Source organism: Hyla sarda, chromosome 1 (assembly GCF_029499605.1).
Source record: "Hyla sarda isolate aHylSar1 chromosome 1, aHylSar1.hap1, whole genome shotgun sequence".
Taxonomy (NCBI): Eukaryota; Metazoa; Chordata; class Amphibia; order Anura; family Hylidae; genus Hyla; species Hyla sarda.
The window spans coordinates 181,120,127-181,136,085 of NC_079189.1; the positions used below are offsets into that span (position 1 = coordinate 181,120,127).

At 43.7% G+C, this 15,959-nt stretch overlaps 1 protein-coding gene across 1 annotated transcript in view; it reads left to right on the plus strand.

Annotated features, from left to right (window-relative positions):
* The first annotated feature begins 2,483 nt into the window (after positions 1–2,483).
* The window catches only part of ANK2 (ankyrin 2), a 634,142-nt gene continuing 620,666 nt past the window's right edge, over positions 2,484–15,959 (plus strand). The window contains exon 1 of the mRNA XM_056565107.1: positions 2,484–2,919. Within this exon, the coding sequence (XP_056421082.1) occupies positions 2,845–2,919 (75 nt within the window). The 5' untranslated portion in view covers positions 2,484–2,844. The remainder of the gene's footprint in view (positions 2,920–15,959) is intronic.

Below are 15,959 nucleotides of genomic sequence, written 5' to 3' on the forward strand. Positions count from 1 at the left end.
AATATGATCAGCACACTGGTTCTTGGACTAGCCCACATTGAAAAAATTGACTGACCTGGTTTGGGTCATGTGATCACATGGTCCAAAAGGGGCTGAACTTGGCTCTTAGCACTCCCACTGTTTTCTGCTTGTAATTGAAGTGGAAATTTAAGGCGGATTTGGTGGCGTCATTTCCGTGCGGAATAGCTGGCGGATTACTCGCGGAAATGACAAAATTACGCATGAAAGTGAAAAATGCCTTTGGAGGTGGAAAATAGTCGCGGAAAATTTTGCAGGCAGACAGTCGGAAATTCCATAGTCTGAACCTGGCCTTACTCGAAGATTCCGCCTGAAGAATAAACATGTTCTATCATTAGGCAGAATAGAATTCAGCATTGGAAATCCTCAGTGTGAACAGGACAACAGAAAGTCCATTAAAGTCAATTGAAAATGAATTGAAAATAAATTGGAGCATAAAAAGCAATCAGAATTACTTTAGTAAATTCCTCTTGAATTCCTCAGTGTGAACATAACCTGATTGGAGTTTAGCATACAAAAAAAATAGTGCATGCTCTATTAAAGTCAATGGGTTCCGTCAGGACCTGGTGGAGTCCATTGTGCTCCGACCTGTTTTGGGGGATGTTCAGCACAAAAAAAGAGCCGAATGGGCCCTTAAAGTGTACCTGTCCTTAACAAAAACTTTTTATAAAATGTAGATAATACCATTATATGTATACTTGTAATATACATTGGTTAAAAAATGTGTATATTTTTGTACCTACAGCTAGTGCCTGTATGTTTTGGTGAGGATTCCAAATACAGGAAGTGTGGGTGGACAAGCAGGGCTCTGTACACTAAAGACAAGCAGGGCTCTGTGCACTAAAGACAAGCAGGGCTCTGTGCACTGAGGACAAGCAGGGCTCTGTGCCCTGAGGACAAGCAGGGCTCTGTACACTGAGGACAAGCAGGGCTCTGTACACTGAGGACAAGCAGGGTTCTGTACATTGAGAACAAGCAGGGCTCTGTACACTGAGGACTAGCAGGGTTCTGTGCACGGAGGACAAGCAGGGCTCTGTGCAGTGAGGACAAGCAGGGCTCTGTAAACTTAGGACAAGCAAGGCTTTGTACAGTGAGGACAAGCAGGATTCTGTGCAGTAAGGACAAGCAGGGTTCTGTGCACTGAGGACAAGCAGGGCTCTGTGCACTGAGGTAAAGCAGGGCCCTGTGCAGTGAGGACAAACAGGGCTCTGTACACTGAGGACAAGCAGGGCTCTGTACACTGAGAACAAGCAGGGTTCTGTACACTGAGGACAAGCAGGGTTCTGTGCAGTGAGGACAAGCAGGACTCTGTGCAGTGAGGACAAACAGGGCTGTGTACACTGAGGATAAGCAGGGCTCTGTACACTGGGGACAAGCAGGGCCCTGTGCACTGAGGACAAGCAGGGCTCTTTGCACTGAGGACAAGCAGGGCTCTGTACACTGAGGACAAGCAGGGCTCTGTACACTGAGCACAAGCAGGGCTCTGTACACTGAGGACAAGCAAAGCAGGGCTGTGTACACTGAGGACAAGCAGGGCTTTGTACACTGAGGACAAGCAGGGCTTTGTACACTGAGGACAAGCAGGGCTTTGTACACTGAGGACAAGCAGGGCTGTGTACACTGAGGACAAGCAGGGTTCTGTGCACTGAGGACGAGTAGGGCTCTGTACACTGAGGACAAGCAGGGCTCTGTACACTGAGGACTAGCAGGGCTCTGTACACTGAGGACAAGCAGGGCTCTGTACACTGAGGACAAGCAGGGCTCTGTACACTGGGGACAAGCAGGGTTCTGTACACTGAGGACAAGCAGGGCTCTGTGCACTGAGGACAAGCAGGGCTCTGTACATTGAGGACAAGCAGGGCTCTGTGCACTGAGGACAAGCAGGGCTCTGTACACTGAGGACAAGCAGGGCTCTGTACACTGAGGACAAGCAGGGCTCTGTACACTGAGGCTCTATGACATGCCCCTGGCTCACTAAGCATGATGATTGACAAACCAGGAGGAGCCTGCACAGAGCCCTGCTTGTCCACCCTCCTTTCCTGTATTTGGACTCCTCATAGACATAGAGGCACACAGGCAATAGCTGCAGGGACAGCATTTTTTCACCCCAAAAATATACAATTTTTTTAAATCAATGTATATTAAAAATATACATATAAAAGTGTTCTCTACATTATATGACAAGTCTTTGTTAAGGACAGATACACTTTAAGGGGATGGAACACAACTGCAATGTGAACCTAGCCTTAATGCGTGAACATGCAGTTTGTTGTGACATGGCACACAATATTGCGATTTTATTCGCCATGTAACCAAGCTAGCAGATTTGCGGCATGACATTTTTGGAACCATTCTGCCGTGTGTGAACGCTCCCTAAGTTGTAGCACCATCTGCTGGAAAGTGAGTAGTGGAAATTGGAATCCATAAGAGAAAGCACACAGCTATTGTGTATCAGGACTAGTGACTGGGCATCCACGGAGGAGACAGGGCTGTGGGTGAGCTCATCATCAGCCCAGCCTCCAGCTCCTGTCAGCTCTCCTGTGCCATAAGAATCCCGGCAGCAGTAGTAGAGCAGCAGGAGCGGCGCTCTGCCCCCAGTGTGTCTCATCCAGACACTGCAGCCTGCTCTGCGGATCACTAGCGGACGGAGGAAGGAAGGTCATTGCTGCCCCACACTGCACCAAGCTGCCAGCCTGCCCAGCTCCTGCCCGGGCTACAGGTCTGTGAGGAGGGAGCTGACGGCCAGAGGATTCCCAGCCACAAACCCGCCACAGAAGGGATCTGCCCGACAAGGAGGGAGGGGACAGGAGCCCCGGCTGCACGAACATGGCCTCTCCCACCTCTACCCCTTCTACACCAGGGGGTGGTGTATCTCCCCCCATGCCGCCCAGGATCCGCCAGGTGGGTGCCTTGCCATTGTATACCGTGCCTATGTATGTATATACACTGCTGTGGGTGCCACCCATCTCTTCTCCCCTCCTAGACAAGGGCACTGACTTTTCTTACCACAGTCTCCACTGGTTTCAGACTCACATGTATGGACCATGTATGTATGTAGTGTGAACAGGAGCAGAACTGTCTGGAAATACCTCATGATACATTGAATGTGCCATATATTGGCGTATAAAAAACGCTTACCTTGCCACGCCTCATTTTTGGTACCAGTGAGCGCCATTAATATTTAGTGGGTTCTATAGCGACAATGCCATTTTATGACGCTGTCGAATTTATAACACTATATACAGGTTTTTTTTTAAACAGTGCGCCTCCAGCTGTTGCAAAACTACAACTCCCAGCATGCCCGGATGGCCTGCGGCCGTCCGGGCATGCTGGGAGTTGTAGTTTTGCAACAGCTGGAGTCGCATTGTTTGGAAAACGCAACAGGTGAATGGATACAGGAGCTTAATGCTGCCAGGGATTTTAGCAGAAACTTTTATTTAAACGCGTTTCACGGAGAATCATAATATATAGGTGTTATGGTTGGAAAAGTATCAGCGCAGTCTGCGGTCAATAAAACAATGTCTATAGAGAGGACTGCATATCAATACGCCACACCCATTCATCCCTACTGATAATGATCATTGATACGGTAAGATCATGCCTACCAATAGTCCGGGGCTACCAAGCAACTTACTGTAATTCGGTGAAGTTTAGGCTTGGCCTTTATGTCACAGCCATTCCCAGAAGCTGCAGGTTGACGTCACCCGTCGTGACAGTGCATCTCCAGCTGTGGTTAGACAGTCTTCAGTCTGTTTACTGCTGGGATATCTGAGCACATACGACACTTGCCAGGATGTCCATTACAATAGCCACAGGACTGCTGGGATATCTGAGCACATACGACACTTGCCAGGATGTCCATTACAATAGCCACAGGACTGCTGGGATATCTGAGCACATACAACACTTGCCAGGATGTCCATTTCAATAGCCACAGGTCTGCTGGGATAATGTCTATAATCCAGGGATGAGGGTTGTTCCCGGCCCGCCATCAAATGACGTCACTGCTGCTTATTATGATCATGCTGCTTACTGTATTTTGTGTATCCAATGTAACATTTTGTTTGTATTATCAGAGGCTATACATTGTATTGTGGTGTTTACACTGCACAACACAGCAATATGTCAGGTGTCTGACTGATTCTCCCTTATATCTGTATCCACTAGGGGTGTAAGAAAAAATCGATTCACTTGATTATCGTGATTTTCTCCTACTCTGGACAGTTCTTAAAATGGACAGAGATGTCAGCTGAGAGCATTGAGGTCATGTCAGCAGAGAACTCTGGGTTCCAAAAAGAAAACCATTTCCTCTTTAGTATTCAGCAGCAAATAAGTACTGGAAGGATTAAGATGTTTTAATAGAAGTAGTTTACAAATCTGTTTAACTTTCTGGCACCAGTTGATAAACAAAAAAAAAAAGTTTTCCACAGGAGAACCCCTTTAAGTTTTTTTTTTTTTTTTACTTTAACGGCCGTTATCTTGACGGGGCACAACGGTCCCGATGGATCCCATTATAGTCAGTGGGGTATGTCGGGTGCCGTTATTTTGTAGCGGGAATAAAATACGGCGCTTGCAGTATTTTTTCTCCTGCTATTCTTCCTGGGTTCCCCAATGGCTGTGTCATAACGGCAGTGGGAAAGTAGCCTTTCTTATATTTGTTAAAGGAGTTTTTTTGGGGATGAAATATTTAAAAAAATAAAGCTAACCAACCTGCCCGATTCCCTGCCATTGTTATTTCAACTCTTTCTGTTCATGTTTGTACCTGACAGACCCCATAGACTTTAATGGAGTCCATTGGGTTTGCACCATGGTGTCCACCACTTTACCGGACAAATGTTGCACCATTATGTCTGGGGGTTTTGATGCAACCTGCAAAGGCAGAGCGTCCAACACAGGTGTGAACTTTGCCTGAAAAGTGTACGCCTTTTAGTACAATTGTCATAAAATTCGGAAAGCTATGCCTAGGTTGAGCTGAGATGAGCAGCACAATTTTAACAGTTTTTTGGCTTTAGTCTTGATATAGACTAAAGCCAGTCCCACACCACTCCTTTGAGGACATACCTATTTCTCATGCCAAGGTAGAGATTGAGATAAAGAAACTAAAATCTTGTGCAATGATTTGCAACAATGTTTGCCGTCATGAGAAGGGGGGTCCTGAGTCTTTTATTGAAATGGAGCTGCAGTCATGTGTTCCTGACACTTGACTCTCTGTCAGTCCCATAGACCGTGAATAACGCAGTGCATGACTGTCACTTCATTTCAAAGGGGGACTCAGGACCCATGTTTCTGTAATTGGTAGGGATTCCAGGCAAACATACATGTGTCTAGCTACAAAATTGGTGTACGTGTTGTTGCTGGTATAACCCTTTTAGTATATATGACCTATGGCCTATGGGCCTATGTGTTTCAGTTACAGAAGCATAAAGTATCATCAGCTACAGTACAACTATTATAGTCACTACACTAAGGATGGCCACTCAGCTGTTAACTTCATACCAAGTACGGAAATTTGTATCAAGTATATAAATGTTTTATAGAGAACACAACAGAAGCCAGCGTGGATTTTCAAAGTTGCGGAGTCCCGTTCTACTGTGATAAATGTCGGAAGACACAGAAAGTGAACATAATTAACGCGTTTCAAGCGTTGCCGCCCTAAGTCATATGACTTAGGGCGACAACGCTTGAAATGCGTTATTCATGTTCACTTTCTGTGTCTTCCGACTTTTATCTCAATAAAACGGGACTCCACAACTTTGAAAATCCGTGCTGGCTTCCGCTGTATTCTCTATTGGACTTTGGTGTTGCCATACACCTGCCGTGCTGTGGATGGGACCCACCTGTGGGAAGCTGGCCTATCTTTTCCTCTAGTATATAATTGTTTAAGAATGAGGCAGTGCTTTGGGTGTCCAAAAACGTTCAGAAGGGACTACCATTCCTTTGGACTACATTTTAATGTAAACAAATGCCATATAGCAGAATCAGTTTCTTATTGACTTCTATGCTGTTCTGTACAACAACATAAAAAAAAAAAAAAATAGTAAAATGGAAACACAAAACGCAGTGTGAATCCAGCCTAATGGTTAATGCATTGTTTCGAAATGATTGTTTAGAAAAGTTTGGCAACTGTTACCACACTTTACAACCTGCCTAAATCTAAGCTATTTAGCAATTTATGAAGAATGTGTGCCTTTTTAATAAATGTGGTGGAAGGACACATGACGTACACTCAGGCAAATGATAGTATGGGGGGAAAAAAACGTGATTAAGGCTAGGTTTCCACTTATTTTTTTGTTTTGTTTTTTACACCTAAAAAAACGCCAGCAAAAACACCAGAAAAAACTGCCACAGGTTTTTCCTGAGTTTTGGCAGTTTTTCTGGCGTTGTTTCTGGCGTTTTCCCTGGTGTTTTCCCTGGTGTGTGGAAACAGCCAAATTTGTACCCTGTGGCAGTTTTCTCACTGTCTTCAGGTACCACTCTGTGGGTCGGATGCTGAGCGTCCGGTCCACAGAGTGTAAGGAAGCGAGTAGTGATGTACAGCATCACTACTCACCTCCCCCGACTGTATAGTATACAGAGGGGCATAGTGTACCCGTGTATACTATACAGGAGCCGGGAATCCTGTCACCAGACTGACAGGACTCCCTGCTCCTATAGCCCCTTTGGGGGGTATACAGTATATACAGCTATCTATAGATAGCTTTATATAGTGTATACAGAAGACATCCACTTACCTCCCTTGCTCCTTTCCCGGCCGTGTCAGTGTAGCTCCGCCCCTAGTGATGACATCATAAGGAGACGGAGCTACAGACGGGAGCCAGGCTGGTAAGTGTGAGGCTCTGTTCACCTTGGCCGTTTTGTATAATGTGAACAGACCCTTCTGCCAGTGTCTTCCCAGACAGGGAGACTCCAGCTGTTGCTAAACTAAAACTCCCAGCATTCCCTGGCAGCCAAAGGCTGTGTGGGCAAGCTGTGAGTTGTAGTTTTGCAACAATTGTAGGCTTTCTGTTTGGGAAGACATTGCATTATGGGTGCTCTCCCCAGCAGAGAGCTCCAAAAATATCCTAACCAATTTTTTGTGTTTCTTTTTTTCTTATCGTTTCAGATCCGTGTATGCAGAGGATTACGGCGGATTCGGAGGACTACTTCGGATGAACTGGATTTTTTTTCCTTTTAATAAAATGTTTAACGAGGGCTGTGGGGGAGTGCTTTTTAAAATAAAATCATTTTTCCAATGTGTCATCTTTTTTTTAAATTGAATTTTCAGGCTTAGTAGTGGAAGCAGGTCTTATTGACGGAATCCATTACTAAGCTAACTAAGGTTAGCGTTAGCCCCAAAAACAGCTAGCGCTAACCCCCAATTATTACCCCGGTACCAACAGTCCAGAAGCGTCAAAAATGGCGTTTCTGGGCCTTGGTGGTAACAGGCTGGCGTAATTAATGCTGGGGAGGGCCAGTAACAATGGTCCTCGCCTACCCTGGTAATTTCAGGCTGTTGCTGCTTGGTTGGTATCTGGCTGAGAATAAAAATACAGTGGACCCTATGCGGTTTTTTTTTTGCGTTTATAAAAAAAACAAACAAAAAAATGCATAGGGTTCCCTGTCTTTTTCTTCTCAGCCAGATACCAATGAAGCAGCAACAGCCTGACATTACCAGGGTGGGCGAGGACCATAGTTACTGGCCCTCCCCAGCCCAAATAATGCCAGTCTGTTACTGCCCAGGCCCTGGAGTGCCATTTTTGAAGCTCCAAGCCTGTTGGTACCGGCTCTTCTCGGAACCCCTGTGGTGGTGGGTATCGGGGTAATAATTGGGGGTTAGCGCTAGCTGTTTTTGGAGCTAACGCTAAGCCCGGCTTAGTAATGGATTCCGTTTATTAGACAGCTTCCACTACTAAGCCTGAAAATTCAATAAAAAAAATAAAAAGACAACACATTGGAAAAATTATTTTATTTAAAAAAAACACTTCCTCCCACAGCCCTTGTTAACCATTTTATTAAAAGGAAAAAAAATCTAGTTCATCCGCAGTAGTCCTCCAAATCCGCCATAATCCGGGACTGGAGGGAAGTAAGTGGACTTCGTCTTCTGTATACACTATATACAGCTATAGATAGCTTTATATAGTGTATAGCACCCAAAGGGGTTAACCTACACTGTCCGGGAGTGTACGTTAACTCTTTCCTTGCCAGGCTTGCACAGAACGCACAGCTCAGCAAGGGATTAAGTGAGCCAGCAATGTGTATACTGTATATACATTTCAGGCTCACTGTAAGTTCTTGATGGGCAGTAGATATAGGATGTATATCTACTGCTCAGCATCCACTGTTCTCCTGGCTCTGTAGCCTTGAGAACAGCTGAGTCCCGACATTCACATCAGGATGATCGTAACAGGTGTCAGGAGGAGTGACATCCGCTGTGATCTGTCCCTTACTGCAGGTACTACTGCTCCCAACATGGAGCACACTCTGCTCCATGCTGGGAGCTGTAGTACCTGCATTAATAGACAGATCGCAGCGAGTGTCACTCCTGACTAGGGATCGACCGATTATTGGTATGGTCGATATTATCGGCCGATAATCACGATTTTGGGCATTATCGGTATCGGCAATTACCTTGCCGATAAGCCGATAATGCCCCGCCTCCCGCACCGCCCCCACCGCACCGCGTCCGCCCCCCCTGACTGCACCGCACCGCGACAGCCCCCGACCCACCGAGTCGCACCCCCCACCGTAGTGCTGGGCGGTATACCGGTATGGATTTTTGCCCATACCGCTATACCGGTCGGGCCCCTCCCCCACCCTCCGAGTCAATAAAAAATAAAAAAAAATAAACTTACCCGTAATGGGGGTGGTCCAGGCCATCTATCCTTCCTTCCTGTAGAGTCCGGCGCCATTCCGGGTGGAGGGTGCACCGGTACGGGCTGTCCTCCGGGGGTCATCTTCTCCACTCCGGGCAGGCTCCGGCCTAGTACGCTGCATAGACGCCACTACGCCGTGACGTCAGGTGCGTCGCTGCGCAAGATCGTCACTGCGTAGCGGCGTCTATGCAGCGTACTAGGCCGGAGCCTGCCCAGAATGGAGAAGATGACCCCCGGAGAAGAAGGACAGCCCGGACCGGTGCACCCTTCACCCGGAATGCCGCCGGACACTACAGGAAGGAAGGATGGATGGCCCGGACCACCCTGACAGGTAGGGGGAGAGAAGCGGGTGGTGGCGGCGGCGGCGGCCTACGGCACCGCAAAAGCCACTGCAGTACCTTGATTTAAAGCGTCCGCTTTAAATCAATGACCTTCAGCGGTGTCGAGGGGGGATAAATAGCTGATAACTTATACCGGAATATCGGTATAAGTTATCGGCCCTAACCTCCACCGATTATCGGTATCGGCCCTAAAAAAACGATATCGGTCGATCCCTACTCCTGACACCCACTGTGATCCTCCTGTATAATGTATAGATGTGGGTGGCCGCTCTTCTATGGTCCCCCAGCACTGACGTATATATACACTTATTCATATTTACCACAGAGAGTTGTGATTGGCTGGAACCATCTGGCCAATCAGAACTTTCTGAGGGAAATATGAATAGGTGTATACATACGGCAGGGCAGAGGACCATAGAAGAGCAGCCGGCCGAATCTATAAATTATACAGAAGCGATCTGTCAGTTAGTACAGGTACTGCTACTCCCATCATGGAACAGTGTGTTCCATGCTGAGAGTAGTGGTACAACCTAAAAAAATTTAAGTGAAAAGCACACACACACTACATTTTTATTATTGTCGGCTACATTTTTGGTGCCCTACCCGCCCACATAAATTGATCCCTGTATAAAGATTAATTACATTATTTTTTATTAAATTTATTTTTTTTGTTAAATACAATTTTTTCCATCACTACTGTATCTTTTCTATTATTTTTTTTAATGGTACCCTACGAAATTTTAATAAAAAAGGTATCTCCATCACTTTTTTGGATCGCTAAAGTCCAAAAAAGAATAAAAACCGCCTGCAAAAACGCCAAAGTTAAAACCCACATGGCGTTTTTCTTGGCATTTTTTTACTCCCATAGACTTCTATGGGAGAAAAACGCCATAGTCTCAACAAGAGGTCGTTTTTTTTAAAACTGACAAGGAGCCCAAAAACGCCAAAAGGATAAAAAAAAGCCAAACTGTAAAACGCCAAGTGGATATGGCATTTTTCACAAAAAAAAAAAACGCCATGCGGCAGAATGGGCTTTTATTGGCGTTTAAAAAAAAACAAAAAAACAAGTGGAAGCCTAGCCTTACACCTACAGTGATAAATTCTCCCCCCCCCCCTCCTTGCCATTATTTCTCTATATCTTTTCTCTGTAGCTTTATCTTTGTGTTCTTTTAGTTTTTCTTCTTATTCTCTTATATGCTCAAGCTATTCTGTTAAACACAAATACAAACTGTATACTTTACTATTATATGTGCCTTCATATTCCTGATAATTTGCTGCAATGTTAAAGGGATCTTCCAGTTTAGGCAAAAAGTTATATTGAGCTGGGAATGCAGTTAAGTGAAAAGAAAAAAAAATCCCATACTTACTTACCCCTGGTCCCCACTGGTCCTGCTGTAGCTCCCATTCCTTTTCTTCTGGTTTCCCTGATGCTCCTATTTTCTTTCTGCTCCTGAGATGAGAGCTCAGTGCAGGATCTGGCCACTCAGCCAATCACTGGCTGTGACCAGACTTTACTTCAGCCAGACAGTGATTGGCTGAGTGGGCAGATCCTTGTCAGTTGAAACAGTTGAAAGGACTATAAAACTCCTTCAAGGTGGAAATCTAACAGAGTATGGCAGAAGATGTTGGTTGTTCCCAGTCAGCCGTATGTAAAATTTGATGCAAGTATAAGGAAAATATTAAGCTTATACAGTAAATTAAAAACATGGGTAGACAAAGGAAGAGCTCAGGAAAGAAAAATCAAATCATTATGATTAGTAATAGTCATTTGACGGTTCACTGCAGTACATAAGTATTGCAGTGAACTGTAAATGCAGTCAAGCATCTGAATAGTAAAGTCCCTGAAGGGGGACTAAAAAAAAAACTTTTTTATTTTATTTAAAAAAGGCCTTCTAAAATTCTAATGCCAGAATTGCCAATTTTGTCACCTCCCAAAAAATGTCATAAAAAGTGATCAAAAAGCTCCATGTACCCTAAAAAGGTAAAAATAAAGACTAGCAATGAGAGCACATAAGCTATAGGGGTCACAACATTGAGATGCAAAGCAAAAAAAATAAAAACTCTGTATTTTTTTAAGTAGTAAAACCAAAGAAAAGCAATAAAAATTTGTATTACTAATATACTTTGTGTTTTAATTCCTTTTAATTGTTAAGATATTTGTTTGCAGTCAGTGAATGAGAACACTCGTGATAGGTTCACTGGCTGCATATAATCCAACACGTATTTATTCAATCCAACATGTATTTACTAGAGGATCTTCCGGGAGAAATGTACAACTAGCTCTCAGATTTCTGCAGCAGATGTTTGGTTAGAAGTGCCGTGGATCAGCATAAAGATTAACCCCATTGTCATTCAGTATGGCTAATCTTTGGCTCTTCTGATTAGAATTCAAGTTAATAAGTGTATTTCTGCTACAGAATTTTTTCATCCAAATATCAACAGTTTTTTTTTCTTTTTATCCCCTCTGCTTGTGAATGGGGTTTACGAAACCCCCATTCCCATATCCAAATTGTGGAATATATGAACAGGTCCTAACACAAGTTTATGCAGGTTTATGAATTATGGTATGAATGGACAGAGATATTCTGAGTCCTGACATTGTTCAATGTTAGTTCATTTGAGACCCATGACCTTATCAAAAAACATGCACTATCATCAATCAGCCATTGCAAAACTTTCAGAGAAAGATACATAATGGAAGGGTCTGTACCTTTTCTGTGTATTGGAGACCAACTCCTGGTTTTGGTTTAACCATCAATTTGCTGATTAGAACCTTAAAGGAGAACTCCAGACCATAAAAATTGTCCCCCATAGTAAAATGGGCAGTAAAAAAATAAAGATGTACATACCTTCCTCCGCTCCCCCCGGGCCTCCAGTAACCGGCTCCGGTCTCTGCCGCAATCCACTTCCTGGTTGCCGGTGGTCGGATGAATCAGCCAATCACCAGCCGCAGCGCAGTCCGACTCGGCCGGCGATAGGCTGAGCGGCAGTGTGAGAACGCTTCAGGACACAAAATTCTTCACTACACCGGCACCTGCGGCCGGGGCCGAAAACATCACACTGCCGCTCAGCCTATCGCCGAGTCGGACTGTGCTGCTGCTGGTGATTGGCTGATTCATCCGACCACCGGCAACCAGGAAGTGGATTGCGGCGGAGACCGGAGCCGGTTACCGGAGGCCCCGGGGGAGCAGAGGAAGGTATGTACATCTTTATTTTTTTACTGCCGGCACTATGGAAGACAATTTTTCATGGTCTGGAGTTCTCCTTTAACTGGACAGAGTTGCAGTCTGTGGATTATGAAGAGCACAGTCACCGCTGCCCTCAATGGGGGCATTAACCTGAAGCTCTCTGTACCATGTACATATTGGGCTCAAAACTTTCAGCACCGATAACTACTGAATGAGGGCATAGAAAATAAAATAGCATCGGAATATGTGGAAACATGGGAAAATGATGATGCACTTTTATTAAAGAGGCCAAAGCTCATTAACTGCATGTGCCTCTGCTTGCTTCGATCTTGGCAGTTAAAGGGGTACTTCATTGGAAAAAAAATTGTAAATAAACTGGTGCCAAAAAGTTAAACAAATTTGTAAATAACTTCTATTAAAAAATCTTAATCCTTCCAGTACTTATCAGCTGCTGTATGATCCACAGGAAGTTCTTTTCTTTTTGAATTTCCTTTCTGTCTTACCACAGTGCTCTCTGCTGACACCTCTGTCCATATGAGGAACTGTCCACCGCAGGAGAGGTTTGCTATGGGGATTTGCTTCTACTCTGGACGGTTTCTAAAATGGACAGAGAGAGCACTGTGGTCAGACAGAATGGAAATTCAATAGGAAAAGATCTTCCTGTGGAGCATTTTGTTTGGATCTATTCCTCCCTGTGATCAGTCAACTCCAGCCATGTTGATTAGCAGACAGATTTAATTCATTTGTATCGATACAGATCTCTTACATGCAGAAAAAACTGCTCAGCAGAAGAAAATTATACCCCAAAATAGCCCTTTTATTTGGCAACACTCTAAGTGTAAGCTTATTGGCTAAGGAACCCCGGTGGACAATGGTGTATAACTTTATTACCAATCACAGGGTTCCTTTTAAACTTTCTTCCTTATCATAGAAAAAGCTTGTTATCCAACAAAAACCTCATTATTTACCAAGGTCATTTGGATAGTTTTCGAGCATCACTGGACGCTGGCCAGGACTAAGACAATGGTTAATTGAAACTAGATAAAACCGGCCAACAAAAAATAAAGTTAGTCAATATATATATATATATATATATATATATATATATACACACAGAGAACATAGATATCAAAATATAATTTTACTAACACATATAACAGCTGATAAGTACTGGAAGGATTAAGATTTTTTAAATACAAGTAATTTACAAATCTGTTTAACTTTCTGGCACCAGTTGATTTAGAAAAAAAATGTTTTCCAGTGGAGTACCCCTTTAAACCCTCTTGATCCTGTGGTCAGTGGTGACTGTTGCATTTAGTCAGAAGGTTGACAGAAGGAGGGGGCTTGTCTTGTAGCCCATCGGCAATGCCATTATTCAATACAACCCGTCCTATACAACTATATTGGTTATCCCACATAGTGAAACATGCCAGAAATACTATTTTGGGTCACTTTGCATCCAAAAAAAGTGGAATAAAAAAATCATCAAAAGATCATATGTACCACAAAAATGTAAAACTACAGCTGTTATGGCAAAATCAATCCCTCACACAAAATGTTACAGTTTTCAGAATATGACATTTTTTTTTTACATGGGGTATTGGTGTAATCGTACTGAACTGCAGAATAAAGACAACATGTAATTTAAACTGCGGAAATTTCTCTAAAAACTGTGGCAGAATTATTATAATTTTTTTTTTATAAAAAAACTATTCTCTCAAACACCTCTGGGGTCTAAATGTTCTCTACAACCCTAGATGAAATCTATGATTTTTTTTTTTGAGTGGCATAATTATATATATTGGCACCTCAGAGCTTCCCACAAACGTGCATGGTGCTCCAGCAAAATCTGGGCAAATAATGGCAAACCTTGCCTTCTGATCCCTGAAATGTTCATCCAAGAATGTCACTACTAAAACTACAAGCTAAAGTCATTTAGCAGTGTATGGAAGTCTTATAAGGGGACATTTATCAAGGTATTTACAGTCATGGCCGTAAATGTTGGCACCCCTGAAATTTTTCAAGAAAATGAAGTATTTCTCACAGAAAAGGATTGCAGTAACACGTGTTGCTATACACATATTTGTTCCATTTGTGTGTATTGGAACTAAACCAAAAAAGGCAGGAAAAAAAGCTAATTGGACTTAATATTACACCAAACTCCAAAAATGGGCAGGACAAAATTGTTGTCACCCTTAACTTAATATCTGATTGCACACTCTTTGGAAAAAATTACTGAAATCAGTCACTTCCTATAACCATCAATAAGCTTCTTACACCTCTCAGCCGGAATGTTGGACTACTCTGCTCCAGGTCTCTCTTATAGGAAGGGCGCCTTTTTCCCAAACAGCAATTTTAAGATCTCTCCACAGGTGTTCAATGGGATTTAGATCTGGACTCATTGCTGGCCACTTCGGAACTCTCCATTGCTTTGTTGCCATCCATTTCTGGGTTCTTTTTGACGTAAATTTGGGGTCATAGGCCAGATTTATCAAACTGTGTGAGAGAAGAAATAGAGAGATTTTTCCACAGCAACCAATCACAGCTCAGCTTTCACTTTACCAGAGCTCGTTAGCTGAGCTGTGATTGGTTGATGTGGGAAAATCACTTTATTTCTTTTCTCACACAGGTTGATAAATCTGGGCCATTGTCCTGCTAGAAGACCCAAGATCTCGGACGCAAACCCAGCTTTCTGACACTGGGCTGTACAGTGCAACCCAAAATCCGTTGGTAATCCTCAGATTTCATGATGCCTTGCACACCTTCAAGGCACCCATTGCCAGAGGCAGCAAAACAACCCCAAAACATAATTGAACCTCCACCATATTTCACTGTAGGTACTGTGTTCTTTTCTTTGACGGCCTCATTCCGTTTTTGGTAAACAGTAGAATAATGTGCTTTACCAAAAAGCTCTATCTTGGACTCATCTGTCCACAAGATGTTTTCCCAGAAGGATTTTTGGCTTACTCAAGTTCATTTTGGCAAAATGTAGTCTTGCCTTTTTATGCCTCTGTGTCAGCAGTGGGGTCCTCCTGGGTCTCCTGCTATAGGGTTTCATTTCATTTAAATGTCAACGGATAGTTTGCGCTGACACTGATGCTCCCTGAGCCTGCAGGACAGCTTGAACATCTTTGAAACTTGTTTGGGGCTGCTTATCCCCCATCCGGACTATCCTGCGTTGACACCTTTCATCAATTTTTTTCATGTCCACGCCAAGGGAGATTAGCTACAGTGCCATGGATTGCAAACTTCTTTATAATGTTGCGCACTGTGGACAAAGGCAAATCTAGATCTCTGGAGATGGACTTGTAACCTTGAGATTGTTGATATTTTTCCACAATTTTGGTTCTCAAGTCCTCAGACAGTTCTCTCCTCTTCTCCTCTTTCTGTTGTCCATGCTTAGTGTGGCACACACAGACACACAATGCAAAGACTAAGTGAACTTCTCTCCTTTTTATCTGCTTTCAGGTGTGATTTTTTTATATTGCCCACACCTGTTACTTGCCCCAGGTGAGTTTAAAGGGACATCACATGCTTGAAACAATCTTATTTTTCCACAA